Source organism: Erythrolamprus reginae, chromosome 1 (assembly GCF_031021105.1).
Source record: "Erythrolamprus reginae isolate rEryReg1 chromosome 1, rEryReg1.hap1, whole genome shotgun sequence".
NCBI lineage: Eukaryota > Metazoa > Chordata > Lepidosauria > Squamata > Dipsadidae > Erythrolamprus > Erythrolamprus reginae.
In genome coordinates, this window is record NC_091950.1 from 374,177,769 (window position 1) to 374,199,777 (window position 22,009).

Sequence of the window (22,009 nt, forward strand, 5' to 3'; positions counted from 1 at the left end):
AAAGTAAATAGAAATTTTGCTTTTCTTAATGAGGGAACTTTTTTAAAAAGTCTCTTCTATTACTGTAAAAAGAAATTTCATTGTTCTATGGCCTGTTCTACAGATGCAGCAGCAAAAGACACAAACACAGAAATGTTTGCTGCAATGGGCAGTAATAGTGTGAAGGCAGGAAGTAAATTTATTTTGAAGTTGTCTCACAAGGTTTTGGAAACACGCGCCAGTCATCAGTCCTGATCAGCTCAAGCTAGTGCAGGCAGTAGGCTGTGAAGAGTATAGTCCAACTTAAACTGAAGGGCCACTGATTCCCCAGGCACAATAAAGAATGAAATAAGGTTTTCCGTTCCCATCATTCCTTTCTTTCCAGCCCTTGAAGAAAGCCTGCATCATTGTAATCATTAGTCTAACATAGGTGTAAATTAGCAAGGCATTTCCAGCAAAAAGAGTATCAAGAGAGAACAATGAACATTTTAGCTAACTATGCAACAGACTGATGCAAAGCAATCTTATCCCACCACCTCCTTCCCTCCATTGAGCATTTCAATCTTCAAAGTGGATTAATTTCAGTAGATTGGATTCTTTGGAAAAATTCTTTTCTGGTTCATGTAGTACCTCTGCATATTTATTCCTTTTTAACAAGTTCTGCACCTTGCCACCCATTGAAAAAAGCCCATTTGTATGACTGCTAGAGTAGTCTGTTGATTAGGTCTCAGCCAGTTCTCTTCACTACATGGATGAAATAGCATGGACTAGGCTTCTGGCCTAGTGTGTAAGGCTGGAAGTCCCCCAGAACTGTGTGTTCACATTGGCCTTGAAATGCATTTTTCAATAGATCTGTGAAAGGCTCCAGACGATGTGGGTAATAAGAAAGACGGAACTGACTGATAAAAAAGAGAGAAAATTGGTGTTAATAGCTAAGTAACAAAAACATGAAGATATTAATACAGAGGTACAGCAATGTAAGGAACGAGGCTTTTCCTCCTTTCCATTTAAATCACTTCCAATTCAGGAACATTAATTTGTCCATGATCCTTTGAGGATTCTGTTCAAAAAGCATGCTGCAAATCAAAATTACTATACTTAGAAATTGTTTTTAATTAAGAAAATAGAATACTTTTTATAAACAACTATTAGCATATGGATGGAATCTTACTCTCTGCTTCTAGCAGTACAAATCAAGAAATGTTAACTTACATACCAGAGGGTTCAAACTGAATGTATGTATGCTGTTTCACTGACAGGTAGTGTAAAGTAGACCTGTCACTTATACCTGTTAATTTGAGGGTTTTAGAGATGAGCAGGTTTCTGCAGTCATCTCATGGACAGGTACAGTGTAGTGTGTAAAGCAATTTTAAAAACTAACTCTTTCCCAGGCATTTGGGTTAGGCAGGTAGATGAGCTCTTCTTATTGATGTGAGTGAGATTGTTACTTATCCTATGGCACTAGCAGTTTATCTGTGCTGGGTTTTTTGTTTTAATATTTATTAGATGCCCAGATTCACTGCCCAGAGAGATCAGTAAGTAGCTCTACAAATTGGATGCACGCATTCATTCATGCATGCCCAGGATATCTATTAGCCCTATCTCTATTGCAAACTGCAGTTTAATGTTTCCAAATGTAAAATAATGCACTTGGGGAAAAGGAATCCTCAATCTGAGTATTGTATTGGCAGTTCTGTGTTAGCAAATACTTCAAAAGAAAAGGATTTAGGGGTAGTGATTTCTGACAGTCTCAAAATGGGTGAACAGTGCAGTCAGGCGGTAGGGAAAGCAAGTAGGATGCTTGGCTGCACAGCTAGAGGTATAACAAGCAGGAAGAGGGAGATTATGATCCCGCTATATAGAATGCTGGTGAGACCACATTTGGAATACTGTGTTCAGTTCTGGAGACCTCACCTACAAAAAGATATTGACAAAATTGAATGGGTCCAAAGACGGGCTACAAGAATGGTGGAAGACCTTAAGCATAAAACGTATCAGGAAAGACTTAATGAACTCAATCTGTATAGTCTGGAGGACAGAAGTAAAAGGGGGGACATGATCGAAACATTTAAATATATTAAAGAGTTAAATAAGGTCCAGGAGGGAAGTGTTTTTAATAGGAAAGTGAACACAAGAACAAGGGGACACAATCTGAAGTTAGTTGGGGGAAAGATCCAAAGCAACATGAGAAAATATTATTTTACTGAAAGAGTAGTAGATCCTTGGAACAAACTTCCAGCAGACGTGGTAGATAAATCCACAGTAACTGAATTTAAACATGCCTGGGATAAACATATATCCATCCTAAGATAAAATACAGAAAATAGTATAAGGGCAGACTAGATGGACCATGAGGTCTTTTTCTGCCGTCAGACTTCTATGTTTCTAAATGATTAGTTGTGCTATTCCTGGTTATCAAAGTGGAGACACAGTAATTGTGGGTTCCACAAAGAAGATACCTTAAATCTGAATCTCCATCATTGCCTTCATGTGGGACTTGCAGAGTATAGTCCAATGTCACCATGTTTGGTTTGTTGTTCACAAGGAGAACCGAGGTAGTAATGTCCTTAGTTAAATCACTCTGAGAAAGAAAGGGAAATAATTAATTAATTATCTGTATTTATGTTTTTCTGCATTTGTTTCTTGTTGGCTTGTTCACTGTGTTAAGCCAGCTCCAAATTACAAAACGACACTGCTGCCTTTTATAACCCACTTTTCTTTCTATTCTGTTATAAGTTTTTTTAAAAAGTAACATTGCTTCTTCTTCCTTCTGGTTATATCATAAGGTGCACTCTGCCCATAGGCAGTTAATTACTTATTCCTCAACTGTATTTGTGCTATTTTTAATCAACATTCCCCCTGGAGAAAAAAGTAGTGTGTGTTGTAACAGTGATAGTAATACTGTAATAATAGCACAATCCTGCTATAGATAAGTGATGGTTAGAGTTTCTCTGTTTTGATCTTTGCGCTGCTAACAGGCTTATGTTGGAGATCAGCTTCAACTATTAATATTTTGTATTTGGAGCCAAATATCTCATTCCAATCTCTAAAAGTCATGACTGCCTGTTAGATCTATACCTTCATGAGTACTCTAATCATCTTGCTGTCTACGTTTGACTCTACAATGTTCTCAGTTGAGTAGCTTCATATGTAATAGCAATAGCACTTAGATTTATACAGTATACCGCTTCAGCGCTTTACAGCCCTCTCTAAGTGGTTTATAGAGTCAGCTTATTGCCCTCAACAATGGGAGTCTCATTTCTGATATGAGCCGGGTGGCGCAGCAGGTAGAGTGCTGTACTGCAGGCCACTGAAGCTGACTTGTAGATCTGAAGGTCAGCGGTTCAAATCTTATCACCGGCTCAAGGTTGACTCAGCCTTCCATCCTTCCGAGGTGGGTAAAATGAGGACCCGGATTGTGGGGGTAATAGCCTAGCTCTGTTAAAAAAGTGCTATTGCTTACATGTTGTAAGCCACCCTGAGTCTAAGGAGAAGGGCGGCATAAAAAATCGAATAAATAAATAAATAAATTTCATTGACCTCGGAAGGCTGGAAGGCTGAGGCAACTTTGAATAATGTACTACGTAACTAAGCAACCAAGTAATGATACATATTGAGATCTCAATGGGATATGAGACTAGAAAACTATTAGCTAATTTAATTAGTAATTACAAATAATATATATACTATACAAAAAAGCTTCCTGTATGTCTATTCCAGTGCTATTTACTCTGAGGCAGCAGTGCTTTGATGACACAGAAGTCAATGTTCATATGTGGTTAATTGGAGACTACAATCTATGCTCTGCTAACCAATTTATTCTCACCCATCTCTGAAAAAATAGTAAAGGAATTTACAAGTTAAACAGAATCTCTGGAAGTAACACAGGGTCAGATTTTCTTCTCTATCTCTATTGTAATATGAATACTAGATTATCTAAATAGAGTCAGGTAGCTTGATGTGGTCCCATTCTGCTCAACAGACTTCTTTTACATCTACCTGAAAAATATTTTTTCAAGAGATCACATTGGAGTATGTTGTGTTGTGCTATAAAAGAGTACCTACTGTTATACGGTAATTAGCTATGATAAGCTCTAAAAAGATATATTTTTGCTTTTTAAGATATTTTAGATGACACAAAAGGTTAGGCAGAAGTAATTTCCAGCACTACCTTGTAGTAGATATTTTTCCCAGTAGGGGCGCAACCAGTTTCCAAGATGTAGTCATAATTACGGTGATCAATGACAAGAATTCCGCCTCGACGAACCATGCTGGCAATATTCCTAAGAGCCTGTTTATGCACACTCTGGTCACCTAGGAATAGGTACAAAATTTGTTACACTGATGAAGAACATGTTAGAATAGAATAATAGAATCTCTGAAGCCGAACTGTTCCATTGGTTGGTTTTTCTCACTGTCAGAAAATTTCTCCTTATTTCTAGGTCGAATCTCTTCTAGATCAGTTTCCATCCATTATTCGTTGTCTGAGCTTTCAGGTACTTTGGAAAAAAAGTTGATCCCCTCCTCTCTGTGACAGTCCCTCAAGTATTGGAACATTGCTATCATGTCTCCCCAGGTCCTTTTCCTCACTAGACTATCCATGCCCAGTTCCTGCAACCGTTTTTCATATGTTTTAACCTCCAATCCCCTAATTATATTTGTTGCTCTTTGCTGCATTATATCTTCTGTTCCCTTTAGGTTGTTTTTTGCCTTCAAACTAGGGGAACCTCTGGCTTCCTAGACATATTTTTTGTTGATTAAGAAGGCAACAATACCTAAATTATGAATATTAGTGCACTCATAAACTACCCGCCCACTACCCTTATAACCACCCCTTTGCACCCCGGAGCTAGTTTTCTGGAGCTCCCCTTGCCTAAAATAATTAGAGAGCATTGTTGTAATAGACAGCATGTCTATGGAGCATGTGCTTTGTGTTGGTTATGACCTATAAAGCCCTTCATGGCACCGGGCCAGGTTATCTCCGGGACCGCCTTCTGTCGCACGAATCCCAGCAACCAATTAGGTCCCACAGAGTGGGCCTTCTCCGGGTCCCGTCAACTAAACAATGTCGTTTGGCGGGACCCAGGGGAAGAGCCTTCTCTGTGGCGGCCCCGGCCCTCTGGAACCAACTCCCCCCAGAGATTAGAATAGCCCCCACCCTTCTTGCCTTTCGTAAGCTTCTTAAAACCCACCTCTGTTGTCAGGCATGGGGGAACTGAGATATTCTTGCCCCCTAGGCTTCTACAATTTATGTACGGTATGTTTGTATGTATGATTGGTTTTAAAATAAGGGTTTTTAGCTGCTTTAGTATTGGATTGTCGCATGTTGTTTTTACCACTGTTGTTAGCCGCCCCGAGTCTACAGAGAGGGGCGGCATACAAATCCAATCAATCAATCAATCAATAAATAAATAAATAAATAAATAATCCGTTCTTCGGATACTTTTTAGCTATGAAGTTATTTTTATTATTATTATTATTATTATTTATTAGATTTGTATGTCGCCCTTCTCCAAAGACTCGGGGTGGCTTATTTAGAATATGATATATTCATTTTTTAAAATTTACAACTCAATACTGAAATTTACATTATTAATTCCCTCCAGCACTAGCCTGCAAGGAAAAAATACAGAATATAATGAATCCAAAAGTGCTTGAAATTTGGATAGAATCTGCAAACTAAAATATCTATTTTTATTTATTTTATTTGTTATTTATTATTAGAGTTGGAAGGGACCTTGTAGGTTATCTAGTCCAACCCCCCTTCCCTCCCTCGCCACCCACTCAAGGAGTCCCTACACCATTTCGGACAAATGACAGTCCAGTCTCCCTTTGAAAGTCTCAAATATTGGAGCTCTCACAACCTCCGCAGGCAAGCTGTTCCACTGGTTAATCGCTCTCACTGTCAGAAAGTTCCCCCTTATTTCCAGGTTGAATCTCTCTTTGGTTAGCTTCCATCTTTTATTTCTTGTCTGGCCTTCTGGTGCTTTGGAAAACAGCCTGGCCCCCTACTCTCTGGGGCAGCTCCTCAAATATTGGATCATGTTAGCCCTGATCCTTCTCTTTGCCAGACTGGCCATGCTCAATTCCTGTAACTGCTCTTTGTATGTTTTAGTTTCCAGTCCAATTATCAACCTAGTTGTTTTCTTCTGCACTTTCAATGTCTTTTTTGTAATGTGTTGACCAAAACTGGATGCAGTAGTCTAACTAAGGCTTTATAGAGTGGTATTAGTACATCCCTAGTCCTAGACTGTATCCCTCTATTAATGTAATCTAGGACTGCATTGTTTTTTTTGACTGCCGCTCATATTTAGCTGATTGTCCACTAAGACTCCAAGATCCCTCTCGCAGTTGCTGCTATTGATTGTGGTTTTTCTTACCTAGCTGTAGGATTTTACTTTTCTCTGCATTGAATTTCATTTTATTTGATTGGGCCCAGTGTTCAAGTCTGTCAAAATCCATCTGGATCCTGAGCCTGTCCTCTAGGACATTAGCTACTTCCACCAGCTTGGTATCATCTGCAAATTTGGTTAGTTCCCCTTCTATTCCCTCATCTAGGTCATTTATGAAGCTATTAAAGAGTACTGGACCTAGGACGCAACCTTGTGGTACCCCATTGCTTACTTCTCTCCATGTGGACTTGGACCCACTGAGGACTACTCACTGGGTAGGGTTAGTCAGCCAGCTGTTGATCCATCTGGTTATGTAGCTGTCTATCCTACTTTTTTCTAGCTTATGGAGAAGTAGGTCATGGTCTAATTTGTTGCAATGCCTATCTCCTATCATTATACTCATTTCAGGAAGAATATATAAACCACTTGGATTACCTAGCAATTGATGTAATTTTCAACACAAATTTTGAATGTAAAAGTTCAACAATTGGTTCTTGTTTAGTATTTAAACAAATTATCATTTCTGCTAGTATTTTTATTTTCTATTTAAAGTCAAAGTAAATTTCTATGTAGACTAAGGAAAAGTCTCAGATGATGCCTTTCTATAGCTTTGGCAATGCAACAGACTTCTAAATAACAATCTTTTGACATTCACCTTTAAAATCTGGAAGATGGGCGAAAGAATTCCCTAAGCAGATGACAGCATCAAAGCCTTCACCAGGTTTCTGTAGATCCTGTGGCAAGGTGAGCCAATTAGCCTCTTCAATTACTGCAGAACAGAAAAGCACACTTTATAAAACTCAACCTCTGCTTCTTCATCATGCCTTGCTCTAGCTAAGAAAAGATGTTATGTTTCTAATGCAAAAGGGAATTGAAAATTATCCACTTGCAACTTTTGTTATTTGCCAAACCTGTGATACTGTATGGCTTTACCATTGTATCTTATACATAGTGGTTTGTGGTTTAATATGTTGTATGAACTGAAGCAGCTATAGTTTATATAAAGAAAACCATGGGTTAAACAAGTTGCAGCTTAGCATAATGTGTGAAGCTAACCTCACACTTTTAAAAATGCGACTCTGCAGGAAAGTCTGTTATGAAACAGCTTGTCTGATATAAAAAAATGAATCCTCACTTTTCCTTTTCCATTCCATTCCCACCAAAAGAAAGTTTATTTTCTGAAATCTTACTGTTACTAGAATAAATGATTAAGAAAGAAATACTGAGGTTTCTATAGCATGCTACATTTGTAAATGTCCTTATAGAACTTTTGCACCTGTGCTAGTATTTAATCGTATGTTTTAAGGGCTGATTCTAAAAATTCTCCTGATTATTGTAAAATCATTTTGTAGGACAATTCCAACCATCATCCAGCTTTTCCTATATAACTTTCAGATTCTTTTGTGGACTTATATCTTTTATGCCCCTGCAAATTTCATTACCATGTGGCTTTACTGTTGGGATCATAAATGAAATAATAACATAGCATTGTCCTTGAGCTAATTCTTTTTAATAGATTCTGTAACTCAGTATTGCTTTTGTAGAAATTTACTTTGCTAAGAGGCCTAATTATTTTGGGTTAAAATAGACTGACACTGATCCAGTTGGAATAGCAAGAGCTATTGGTTCACAGACCAAACTGAGTTATGAAAAATTACCTAATGGCCAAGGAAAAATTCACGTACAGTTTAATATTGTCAAGCTGCTTTTTGAGGCTATAGTTTTAAAAATCATAGGCATAGTGTACAGCTTTAATTACGGTAAAAAATTTAAAGAGTTTCTTAAATGCTTGCTCAGACAGGCAAGACATGAAGAATATCATAATTTCTTCATCTTTTGAGCCATTTCTAAAATGGTTCTGGTTCTTCTTCTTACCAAATCAATTAATCTTAAAGTATTGGCATATGAGTAATGGCTGTGGAGATTTAAATGCATGTAGGTATGTTGGACAAATATTAATTAGATGTTAACTAGACGCCTCCATCTATTGGCAACTGGTTCCAAAAGGTTGGGAAATGTGCTATAAAAGGCACAGAGAATAGTCTCATACTTTCAGGGATCAATTTTCAGAAGGCCAAGTTAGTTTTCATTCTTATTTATAAATGTAAAATAATAAATTCCATAGACAAATTATAAAACATTGCCTGGGAATAGAGGAACTATTCATTCCCCAATACAGTATATCCTACCAGCAACTCTTTCACCTGCACTCCCAATGGTGTCAGCAAAGGAGCACCTTATAACATTGGCATTCTGGCAACTGCTCCAACAGCATTGATCAAATTTCATCTTGCTCTTCTTGTCAAGACATAAATTTACTGCTAATTTTAAAATAGCCTGGAAATGATGCTCTGTTGTTGGGAAACATTCAAATCCCAAAAGTTTAAAGAGCCCAAGACAAGAACTCAGATCTGTTTTTACATAGGACTAAGATACTCATCAAGTCAAAAGTTCAGACTCCTAGCACAATATACAGAAATGTTAAATACTAGAGATGTCCATGTAATGACTGGTGAGTACATTAATATAGAGACAGATGGTTCATTAATCAAAGTACAGTGATACCTCATCTTACAAACGTCTCATCATACAAACTTTTCGAGATACAAACCCAGGGTTTAAGATTTTTTTGCCTCATCTTACAAACTATTTTCACTTTACAAACCCACTGCCGCCGCTGGGAAACTGCACCTCCGGACTTCCGTGTCTTTGTGATGCTGCAGGGGAATCCCAGCAGTACAAAAACTGGCGCTTTGCTGGCAACGGAAGTCTGGAGGTGGGATTTCCCAGCAAGGGGAGCCTCAGGGGAATCCCAGCAGTGCAAAAGCACAGAGGTCCGGAGGTGGGGTTTCGAGGACTTCGGTGTTTTTGTGATGCTGCGATTTCACTGATGATCCCTTTGCTGGGAAACCCCACCTCTGGACTTCCGTTGCCAGCAAAGCACTTGTTTTTGCGATGCTGGGATTCCCCTGCAGCATTGCAAAAACACAGAAGTCCAGAGGTGGGGTTTCCCATGGAGGGGAGCCTCAGGGAAATCCCAGCAGCGCAAAAATGGGCGCTTCGGCTGGCAAAAGGGGTGAATTTTGGGCTTGCACGCATTAATTGCTTTTCCATTGATTCCTATGGGAAACGTTGTTTTGTCTTACAAACTTTTCACCTTAAGAACCTCGTCCCGGAACCAATTAAGTTTGTAAGACAAGGTATCACTGTAATATATAAAACTACATTGATTAATGAACTTTTATCACTATAGTAATGGAAATATAATCTCAATCATCATGAGGTGATGTAATAATTTACAGCTTTATAGTAGTATTTGTGTGGCTAGGCATATAATGAAAGATGTAAAATATAGGAAGTAACACAAAAAATAAAGGTATACTCAGGAAGAATTTGTGGTATGCAGCTTGTGGAAATATATCGAATTGAAATGTATGAAGTCAAGATACATTAGACAGCTCCCACGTGAATTGGGTTTGAGAAAAGTTCCAAAATAAGAGTGTTCAAGCATTGATAAGTATCAATATCAAATCATGTCAAGTCATGCTAATGGGGGTATAAAAATATACGGGCTCATGGGAGTCATTACACAAAATGAGCATTTTATGTAAGCATTATGCTTCAATTCTTCTCGAACTCAAAACTGGCTTGGCTGGCTAAACTTTGAATTGAGAAGGTAATGCAAGGGTGTGTAAATAATTGAGCTTTTAACTCAGAACAATAAAAACCGTAAATCTGAATTTGTTTCTACATGTTTTGATCTCTGATTAAAAAAGAACAGCGTGGAAAGCACTTTTCAGCTCTGAATCTGACACAGATCCCAGACTAGCGATTTTGGGAACAGACCAAAATGTAACACCTACCTACTGGTTTTTTCTGCATTCAGACTCTGCCCTGGAACTAATAAGAACATTTTAATAGTTTGCTGTCAGCGAGATATGAATCAACTAAGAATGCATGACTCCAGACTTCCAAAGCTAATATTCTCCAGATTTGTTAGACCAAAGTCCTAAAATTCTACAGGTTACACTCCAACATATCTAGGATACATCAAATTGGGGAGGGCAATCAGTTGACTTTCTTAAACCAAAAGTTAGAATACCCCAATGATCAAACGGATCTTCTTTTCGACGGTTCCATCGCTCCTTCAAAGCGTATTTGAGCATTTTGTCACTGGCATCTACACTGGTAACACTGAATCCTTCTTCAACCAACATAATGGAATCCACACTGCACCAGAAATGGAAAGAGAAAATTATTTCCAGGTACTCTTTTCAGGGATAAAATCTGAAATAAACTATTAACTCAGATTAACTCAGCATAACAATCCCCTCCATTTATGTTAGCAGTTACATTTTAGTAGTTGGAGGAAAAAATGACATATGAAAATTAGAGCAATGGTTCCTATACTATATAAAATTCTTTCCTAAGGCTGCATACACAGTATCTCCTACATATATCTCTTAATAAATTTAAAAAACCATACCGGCACATATTCATTTAAAATCTATGGGGAAGATAAATTCAATATTCACTCCCTTCTGAAACAGCAAACATGAGTATGCTCTTTTTAAAAAGTATATTTGTGGAAGTGATTCCTTCTGTTTTCCTCATCTCTGGCCCTTTATTACATTATTACTTTTTAAATGGACATCTTAATTAACACAGCAAATAACCACATACATTCTACAATCTTTGTCAACTGAATCAAGAAGGCCTGAGTCAGGCTGTTGGTTTGAACTCTGAGCTTGGTAATTTGGTTACAAACATTCATCACCATTCAAAGAGACATCGCCAGTTGAATTCAAAGCGCACTGATAATGTCTCTTTAAATGATGATGAAATGTTTGCAACCAAATTGCCAACCTGGGAGCTCAAACCAACAGCTCAACTACCAACCCAAGCTACTAATATTCAAATACACTTCAAGACCTGAGTTAAGCATGTGTAATTTCAAGTCTGGCTAAACTCATGATGGAAATGAAATGTGCCATATAGGTAACTTATGATACTTAAATTCAAATTGTCTGTCGATCATACCTAAAATATATCATATTCATATTTAAAATACCAACTGGTTATAAGGAATTAAGCCTATACTCAAACTTCAAGAAGAAATGTTAAATGGTTTATTTTGCTCTGTTTGTACATTATCTGCTTCTGCAAAGGCAGCTAACAGTGTTATATATAAAAACAATCCAACCCTTGGTTAGGTATTTTTTTAAAAATCTGTAAAATACAAATCTTATGTGCCCTCCAAACTTACTTTCACTTACAGCACAACTTCCTACTGTGACAAACAGAAAATATAGGTCATCAACATTTTCCTCATGTTTAAGAGGAGAGACAATGACTAGACCTCAGGGTGTTCCAAAGAGTGGGCGCAGCTAATGAAAAAAAAACCCCTTCCAAAGTCCTATCATGTGACATCCTCATAGGGATGAGATATGGAGGAAGTTGATCCTATTTATTGCATGAACTGAATCCCAGCGGCTCATAAGGTCCCACAGAGTTAGCCTTCTCCAGGTCCCGTCGACTAAACAATGTCGTCTGGCAGGCCCCAAGGGAAGAGCCTTCTCTGTGGCAGCCCCGGCCCTCTGGAATCAACTCCCCCCGGAGATTAGAACTGCTCCCACTCTCCTTGTCTTCCGTAAACTACTCAAGATCCACCTATACTGCGAGGCATGGGGGATTTGAGATATCTTTCCCCCAGGCTCCTTATAATTTATGTTTGCTATGTATGTGTTGTCTGGTTTTAATATGATAGGGTTTTAGTTATTTCTTTTAATATTAGATTTGTGCCATTATAATATTGTTTTTATCATTGTTGTGAGCCGCCCCGAGTCTTCAGAGAGGGGCAGCATACAAATCTAATAAATTGAATTGAATTGCATGAACTGATGAGTGGTTTCTCAAACAACCAGGTCTAGGATCAAATTTGCACAGGCTATCAAATGGCAACCCATGCAGCTCCTTGAAGCAGCAAAGTCATCCAAGAAAATTAGGACATAGCCATCACATCTGGGCTGTTGGGTTCCATGCCAGTGTCAACCTCCAAATGCTCTTTAAGAGCAATTCTTTGTACAGCACGTTCCAAATGGAGGTGAATGATTGTCATCGGGTTCTTGTGATCCATGGACACAACTAGCACACAAATGCAAAAACCTTCTAGCCACCTGCTCTTCCAGCAGTAACTATGAGTGTAGGAGAACTTCCAAATTGCAAACCACTGTTCAGATTTAGAGATGGAATTTCGCAGGAATGTCAGGTATCCAAACCAAAATCGCTCCCTTGTTGAAGGAATTAATTTATAATCTATTTCTCTCCATCTGCACCCTGATAGCACTGGGTCAGCACTTTTGATGCATTAATTTTATTAACAAGCACTGGATCAGCATCATCACCTGTTCAGGCAAGGGACAAGATATATAGCTGATTATCAGCAGCAAAAACTACGGCAACAGATTATTCTCACCCCACTTTTTTTAAATATTAAAAAGGAGTGGAGAGAAAAAACCCTGGGGTACTTCACAAAATAGTAACCTCAGGGAAAATTATTCCTCTCTTACCAACACTGATTAAAATTGTCCCTTTAGGAAAGAAGAAAGCTACTACAAGATAATGTTCCTCCCCATACCTTGAGAAATGATCCACACAGATATCATAGTTGATGGTTTTGAAAGTCACTGAGAGATCAAAGAGGACAAAGAGTTGAACCTTACTCCAATGACTGCACAAGCGTGACCAGTTCACTTTCCTGCTATATCCTGACCTGAAATTTGACTGCCAAGTGTTCAAATAATCTACTTCCTCTAGGATTTTCTGCAGTTGCAAGGCCACAATTTTCTTAACAATCTTTCCTTTAAAAGGTTACAGATGTCAAACTTCTTCAACTTTGTCCAATTTTGGATTGAGAGACAGGAAGCCCCCTTCAAAGCTGACTGAATCCTCCCTCAACAAAATATTGATTATTGCTCAAATCCAACCTTCTATCAGCTCATCGAAACCGGCTATTAGAGGCAGGAACGCAGTTAGGAAGTAGCAGAATCACCACTGCAGAAATTCCCATCTTCTTTAGAACTCCAAATAAGGTGTATTTGTGCCTATAAATGCCTATTTTATAATCCCCTGAATATTCTTAGATTTTTATAACCAACATTCAGCAGTACCTATTCTGTATGTTTTCAGATTACTGTACAGTTATTTGAGGTATTTAAGCCTATAAATACAAAAAAAACAAGAAAGAAAGAAATGTACAGTATGTCATCCTAAAGGATTCACACTATAAGAAGGTGTAGACTTCCAGGTTGCCCACCTTGACACTTCTGTTTGTCCAGAAATATGTTCAATTCACATTCTGTTTACATTAATGTCGCAGGCTTCGTGAGGCAAACTTGAGGCAATTATCTCAAGTCAATTCTAACAGACATAACAGGGCAACAAATTGTTAATATTTGATGCATTAATCAGGTATGGATGGGGAAAAGCAGCAATGTTCATGGGAATTTCCAGGTGTCTAAATACCTCTGAACTTAGAGGAGGGGATAGAAACTTTTTCAACCAGAAAAGTATCTTGGGAAGACTAGTCCTTTCCATTGTAAATTAAAAAGTGCATTCTAATTATGTATTAAAAATACATTGGACCAGAATACCTCCGGAACCGCCTTTTACCGCACGAATCCCAGCGGCCGATAATGTCCCACAGAGTTGGCCTTCTCCGGGTCCCGTTGACCAAACAATGTTGTTTGGCGGGCCCCAGGGGAAGAGCCTTCTTTGTGGTGGCCCCGGCCCTCTGGAATCAACTCTCCCCGGAGATTAGAACGGCCCCCACCCTCCTTGTCTTTCGCAAGTTACTCAAGACCCACCTATATCGCCAGGCATGGGGGAACTAAACATCTCCCCCAGGCTTTCTTATATTTTATGTTTGATATGTATGTGCTTTATGGTTTTTTTTAACAGTTGGGATTTTTTATATAATTTTTATTATTAGATTTGTTCCATTGTTATACTGTTTTTATTACTGTTGTGAGCCGGCCCGAGTCTTCGGAGAGGGGCAGCATACAAATCTAATAAATTATTATTATTATTATTATTATTATTATTATATATGCATCAAAGTATAGGACGATATTCCTTATATATGCACAGAAGGTAGAAGAACGGGTAATGCTAAAATGTCACATACTGCAATAGTTGTATATAGAGCCTTGGTGGTGCAGTGGTTAGAGTGCAGTACTGCAAGCTACTTCTGCTGATCACCAGCTGCCAGCAGTTTGGCAGATTTGAATCTCAGTAGGCTCAAGGTTGACTCAGCCTTCCATCTTTCCAAGGTCGGTAAAATGAGGGTCCAGATTGTTGGGGAAGATATGCTTACTCTCTGTAAATCGCTTTAAAAGGGCTGTAAAGCACTGTGAAGCGGCATATAAGTCTAAATACTAAAATGCTATTGCTATTATTTTAACTTTTTTCTATTTCTACAGATATTTTAGTCATTAGGCCTTAGCATGATGCAATCATAGGTCTTTAATCTGAAGACAGTCTAAGGCTCCAAGCAAGCCTTAATCATCTGATCAAGAAGGATCATCACCCAAGCGTCCTTCCTGTCAATGCCTACCTCAGCTTCAACCACAACAACACACAAGCACACAACAGACACACACTTAAAGTAAACCGCTCTGAACTCGACTACAGGAAATACGACTTTAGTAACCAAGTAGTTGATGCATGGAACTCATACCAGACTCTGTAGTATCATCACCTGACCCCCAAAACTTTATCCTTAGACTATCCACTGTTGACCTCTCCCGATTCCTAAGGGGTCAGTAAGGGGCATGCATAAGTGCACCAGCATGCCTCTGTCCCCTATTCTAATGTTTCTTTTTTACTAGTATCATTTAGTGTTTCCCAAACTTGGCAATTTGAAGAGGTCTGGACTTCAACTCCCAGAATTCCCCAGCCAGCATTTGCTGGCTGGGGAATTCTGGGAGTTGAAGTCCAGACCTCTTTAAATTGCCAAGTTTGGGAAACAATGAGTAGATGAATATTATTATATCTTTATATATTATTATATCTTTATATAATAATATATATTTATATCTTTATATACCACCAATACGTACTTGGCAAAACAAATAAAATAAAGATTCAAAGGAATTGCTGCGATAAGCTTCACCTGCACTTTTCCCTACAAAAACCCCTCCAGCAGGCAGGCAAGCGGGCCCAGCGGACGCTTCTCCCGGCGACTCACCCGGTGCCGCAGGCCACGTCCAGCACCGTCTTGCAGCACTGAGCCCGCAGCAACGACATCAGCCAGTTCTTATACTCGGCCGTGCGGCTCCGCGTATCGCCGATGTAGAGCTGCCAGACGCGCGCCGCCCGGCCGTCGGCATACTGGTCCGGGAGCCCTTCGGCCGCCACGCCCAGCGAGCGAGTCCGGTAGATGCTGTCCACCATGGCGGGCGCAGGTGGTGCGGCGGCTCCTCCGACCTTCTTCAACGGCTCCAGATCAGCTGCGCCGGGAGAGCTGCTGCCGCTTCCGACAATTCAGGATCCCCCGGGGAGCCGGCAGCCGGTCGCCAGAAGAGCTCATTCCAGCCGGGGACCGCCCCTCGGCGCAGCCGACCAATCCAAAGAGGGGATAGCGGACACTCCCACCCGTCCGCCAGCTGAGGGGGGCCATTCCTCCCCTTCCCGCCCTCCCCCCTGTGTTCCTGAAGTCAAAGGTCTTGACCGGTAAATATAATGTTTCTCGAGCCTTCCCAAATCGACTGCCCGCCGGGTGGCTTGGATCCCCCCTGGCCTTTGCTGACTGGGGCAATACCGGCCCAACGTGGCTGAAAGGCGGTTGTTAATGCCACTTACCGCTTATCTTGGAATCACAGAACTTCTAACTGCTGAGTAAACGATGCACAGAATTATTACAAACGAGAAAATATCCGGTAGAACAGGGTGTTAACCCTTTGGTCAGCTTTTCCTAAAAATGGGGCACTATTATAAGTGATAGTGTGTTTGAATTTGGATTTGGGCCACTCGCAATTGTGACATTTTAAAAAAAAAATTATTTGTTTTGTCAAGTACATATTGGAGATATGTAAAGTTATAGTAATATTTATATACATGATACTAGTAGCAGGAAAAAAATAAGAAGCATTATAATTAATCATATACTGTATATCAGTGTTTCCCAACCCTGGCAACTCGAAGATATTTGGACTTCAACTCCAGATCAACTCCAGTTGAAGTCCAAATATCTTCAAGTTGCCAAGGTTGGGAAATGCTGATAAACATTATGCTAGTAAAAAAATAAACATTAGGTCAGGATGGAAGGCACGCTGGTGCACTTATGCACGCCCCTTACTGACCTCTTAGGAATCGGGATAAATGTTTTATTTAATTAAAAATGTTTTAATACAATATTTATTTCCCAAGTTTATATTTTGCTTTTTAAAAATTTATATATTATATGATACACTGCTCAAAAATAAATAAAGGAAATACTTAAACAACAACTCAATATAACTCCAAGTAAATCAAACTTCTGTGAAATCAAACTGTCCACTTAGGAAGCAACACTGATTGGCAATCAATTTCACCTGCTGTTGTGCATATTCAACTTTGTACAGAAGGAAGTATTCAATGAAAATATTTCATTCATTCAGATCTAGGATGTGTTGAGTGTTCACTTTATTTATTTTTTAGCATTATATCGTTATGTTATGCTATGTTATGTTAATATGTCACCCAACTCCCGAAGGACTCTGGGGCGCTTCCAACAAATAAAACAATTTCTAAAACAGTATAAAACATTTTATTAGTAAAAACCCCATTAAAAATCAAACTACGGGTTTAATAAATAATAAAAGCCAACCAGAAATCCATTATTGAAACAATTTAATAAAAATCATATAATCGCATGTGATCAAAAATCATATAATAAAATCATATAATAAAAAAGTTCAATATAATTCAAAGCCACAAAAACCAATAACAGCACTACAATGGCAATAGTTATCCAGTTCCAAGAGCTTCTTGAAAAAGCTGTACAGTATCTCTCTTCTTTTTCTGAATGTAATAAGAGTGTGAATCATCCAGAGTTCAGAGATAACTGATTGCACACATCTGGTTTTGAAAAGATATTCCTTCTTCCTTTTAAAATATTTCATTTAAAAAAATCTTATTGTTAAAAATTGAAAATAGAACTGGAAACAAATCCTTCAAAATGCATAAATAACTTTTGTAGCTATATGCAGGGAATAACTTTTTCAAGATAATATTGCAACTTCTGACAAAATAGACCAGTCTTCTCCATGAGCAATCCTGGTTCTTAGCAGGATCTAGGTGCGTTTCGTGGTTCTGTTCTTAAAGTCCGATGTAGCATGGAACCAAGTTACTTGTGGGACCATCTACCCCTGTCTTTTCAGTTACATCAACTGCCAAGAAGCAGACACTATGGTCTAATTTTGCTTTATTTGCCACTTATCAATGCTGGTAGACAGATTTTACTCTATGATAGGTAGGCAAAGTTGGCTCTTGTATGACTTGTGGACTTCAACTCCCAGAATTCCTGAGCCTATCATGCTAGCTCATAAAACTAATACACTGTGCATAATTACATAAAGTGTAAAAATTAAAGAATTAAATTCCTGGGTTTGAACCTCATAGACTCTATGAGGTTCAAACCCAGGAATTTAATTCTTTAATTTTTACACTTTATGTAATTATGCACAGTGTATTAGTTTTATGAGCTATCCAGGTGAACCACTGAATGAAACCTTTCAGAGCTCTGGGAGGGATAGTGGTCTATGTAAGACTCTAAATCTAAGGAATACTAAGGGAAGGTAGGCTATCTGCTGATTGCTATCCATCCCACTAAATCTAGCAGATAGACACATTAAGTGAAGCAATGTCACTTGATAGGTCCTAGAAAGTATTTTTCTGTCATGGGACCTGACTTACTTAACAGCATCTCCCCCACACCAGAGTTTCAGACAGTTTTGATTGTTTTCGCCTTCCTGAAGACCTGGTCTTTTCCCATGCAACCCAGCAAATACAAAGACATATTGGTAAGAAGTTTTTACAGTGGCTTCAACTTGATTATTTTAATTTATTTCTAATTCTAATTCAATATATTTTAGTTGGGTCATCATTCAGAGTTCCATTGGTAAATGGATGGTTATATAAATTTGTTAAATAAATAAATATACTGATTTATTAGGGGTAGGTTTGGTAGGGAAGATTTGCCTATTTGCCAATGACTCTAAAGTTTGCAATAGGGTTGATATTCCTGGAGGGGTTTGTAATATGGTAAATGATTTAGCTTTACTAGATAAATGGTCAAAGCAATGGAAACTGCAGTTTAATGTTTCCAAATGCAAAATAATGCACTTGGGGAAAAGGAATCCTCAATCTGAGTATTGCATTGGCAGTTCTGTGTTAGCAAAGCTTCAGAAGAGAAAGATTTAGGGGTAGTGATTTCTGACAGTCTCAAAATGGGTGAGCAGTGTGGTCGGGCGGTAGGGAAAGCAAGTAGGATGCTTGGCTGCATAGCTAGAGGTATAACAAGCAGGAAGAGGGAGATTGTGATCCCCTTATATAGAGCGCTGGTGAGACCACATTTGGAATACTGTGTTCAGTTCTGGAGACCTCACCTACAAAAAGATATTGACAAAATTGAACGGGTCCAAAGACGGGCTACAAGAATGGTGGCAGGTCTTAAGCATAAAACGCACCAGGAAAGACTTAATGAACTCAATCTGTATAGTCTGGAGGACAGAAGGAAAAGGGGCAGACATGATCAAAACATTTAAATATGTTAAAGGGTTAAATAAGGTTCAGGAGGGAAGTGTTTTTAATAGGAAAGTGAACACAAGAACAAGGGGACACAATCTGAAGCTAGTTGGGGGAAAGATCAAAAGCAACATGAGAAAATATTATTTTACTGAAAGAGTAGTAGATCCTTGGAACAAACTTCCAGCAGACGTGGTTGGTAAATCCACAGTAACTGAATTTAAACATGCCTGGGATAAACATATATCCATTGAAAGGTAAAATACAGAAAATAGTATAAGGACAGACTAGATGGACCATGAGGTCTTTTTCTGCCGTCAGACTTCTATGTTTCTATTTCTTCTGCTGAATATTTTTCCTGACTTGAATTAACAAACTGGGGGACATGTTCAGCAAGTCTCTACCCACTTTTATTTCTTAGGAGTTCCCAAATGAAGAATTCTATGGCTGGTCAACGCCTCTGTTTTTGGAGTGTTGCCTAATTATCCTTATTGTGGGTTTAAATTTCCATGAGGCATGAAATGCCCAGGCTGCCTAGGGCACAGAGTGGAGTGTTTATCATCTCCATCAGTGTGCGTGTGTCTCTTTTCCAGACAAATGGAAATAATGCAGTGTAACAGCAATATATGATACAATAGAGCAAGAAGTAATATGTGATAATAGGTACAAGTGTACACACAAAAATAATGCTTTGTAATTATAGAAATGGCTTGAAAAGTTGTGAAATATAAAACAAAAGGTTGATGTATTATTTTTGTAATCTTACTGCAACAAAGAAAATTGGATGTCATGACATTTCCCCCTTACTTTTCTAACATTTGTTTTTTTTCTGTATGTTTATCTTATAATGAAATTTAATACAATTTATTATAAACAAACAAAAATAATTCAAAATATTGAAAGTCTCAAAATGTTCCTCAGCACCACACACAAAAATGATACTGCAACATTCTTTAAAAAAAAAGTTTAGAGAGATTCAAACCTGAACAGGGCCTTGTAGGTGTTGGTTTAGTACCATAGTCAGTCTCTCTCCCTCCCTCCCTCCCTCCCTCCCTCTCCTGCTCCCGCTCCCTCAAATCTGATTTTCTGTTTCCATTTCCCAGCATCAAAATAAAGCCTGCTCAGTATTTGTTTCTTTTCTTAAAAGATACTAACTGACTAATAATCAGGAATTCAAGCAGAAAAATAAATAATAGGTGTTGCTTTAGAAGTCTGTTATGCTTTCTATTGTATGACATCTCTCTTTCTCTCATCTGATCTCTGATTTTTTTGTTTCCATTTCCCGGGAATCAAAAAAAAAGGTCTTTTCACTATTTGTTTCTTTTCTTAAAAGATAACAGCTGATTTAATAACCAGAAATTCAAATATTCAAAGACATGTCATAGGAGAAGATGACAGTTTCTATCAGTGACTGCAGTGTTGAAGGCACACACCCTGCATCTCTGTGTGATCAGAGTAGATTTTAAGGATCATAACAATAAGGAGGCTGGTTCTGCATCTTGGCCATAGGTTGACTACACCTGCATCCCCCTTGAGGAAATGTTCAGGCAATAAAATACCAGCTGGCATGCTACTCACTAAATTGTTTGGGCTGGCACAGCTTCAATTCAGCTTCAATGGCATAAAATGAGTTCATACAATCTGTGCAAAAATCCTGTCCTGGAAGTGTTTTAGAAAAGATGGATATTCAAACTTACATGTGCAGTTCTTAACAAATACATATGTTCATTACATGTTATCTTAACCACACTTCATTCACAGAAAGTAATAAACTGGAATCCAAAAAAATTGAATATAAACATGAGCTGAAATCATACAAAAAAACTAAACCAGTCTATATTGGGTGGCTAATTTTTGGTGAGAATGGTTATATACTGATACTGTCAATGTGTTGAGTTCACATTTTGGCTGACCCCACATTCATTCATTCATTCATTCATTCATTCATTCATTCATTCATTCATTCATTAGATTTGTATGCCGCCCCTCTCTGTAGACTCGGGGCGGCTCACAGCAATAATAAAACAATGTACAACAAATCTAATAATTTAAAAAAAACACTAAAAACCCCATTATTAAAAGCAAACATACACACAAACATACCATGCATAAACTGTATAGGCCCAGGGGAGATGTTTCAATTCCCCCATGCCTGACGGCAGAGGTGGGTTTTAAGGAGTTTACGAAAGACGAGGAGGGTGGGGGCAGTTCTAATCTCCGGGGGGAGCTGGTTCCAGAGGGTTGGGGCCGCCACAGAGAAGGCTCTTGCCCTGGGACCTGCCAAATTACATTGTTTAGTTGATGGGACCCGGAGAAGGCCAAATCTGTGAGACCTAATCAGTCGCTGGGATTCCTGCGACAGAAGGTGGTCCCGGAGATATTCTGGTCCGATGCCATGAAGGGCTTTATAGGTCATAACCAACACTTTGAATTGAGACCGGAAACTGATCGGCAACCAATGCAGACTGCGGAGTGTTGGTGTAACATGGTCATACCTAGGGAAGCCCATGATTGCTCTCGCAGCTGCATTCTGCACGATCTGAAGGTTCCGAACACTTTTCAAAGGTAGCCCCATGTAGAGAGCATTACAGTAGTCGAACCTCGAGGTGATGAGGGCATGAGTGACTGTGAGCAATGAGTCCCGGTCCAGATAGGGCCGCAACTGATGCACCAGGCGAACCTGGGCAAACGCCCCCCTCGCCACAGCTGAAAGATGGTTCTCTAATGTGAGCTGTGGATCGAGGAGGACGCCCAATTTGCGGACCCTCTCTGAGGGGGTCAATAATTCCCCCCCCAGGGTTACAGATGGAATTGTCCCTGGGAGGCAGAACCCACAGCCACTCCGTCTTATC

At 39.0% G+C, this 22,009-nt stretch overlaps 1 protein-coding gene across 1 annotated transcript; it reads right to left on the reverse strand.

Moving 5' to 3' along the window:
• Positions 1-155: 155 nt before the first annotated feature.
• Positions 156-15,994, reverse strand: GNMT (glycine N-methyltransferase). Its single transcript, XM_070734641.1, has 6 exons — positions 15,619-15,994; positions 10,474-10,601; positions 7,027-7,140; positions 4,151-4,293; positions 2,439-2,560; positions 156-878 (listed from the first exon to the last, which is right to left on the reverse strand). The coding sequence occupies exons 1-6, from the start codon at positions 15,822-15,824 to the stop codon at positions 707-709; spliced, it is 885 nt and encodes a 294-aa protein (XP_070590742.1). The 5' UTR covers positions 15,825-15,994; the 3' UTR covers positions 156-706.
• Positions 15,995-22,009: the final 6,015 nt, after the last annotated feature.

Excerpts from the sequence above, each read along its gene's own strand:
- GNMT (XM_070734641.1), bottom strand. The coding sequence starts at position 15,824 with ATGGTGGACAGCATCTACCGGACTCGCTCGCTGGGCGTGGCGGCCGAA. Across the intron at positions 7,141-10,473 it reads AGATCCGTTTGATCATTGGG|TAATTGAAGAGGCTAATTGG; the intron begins GTATTCTAACTT and ends TCTGTTCTGCAG. Across the intron at positions 2,561-4,150 it reads GGAAAAATATCTACTACAAG|AGTGATTTAACTAAGGACAT; the intron begins GTAGTGCTGGAA and ends TTTCTTTCTCAG.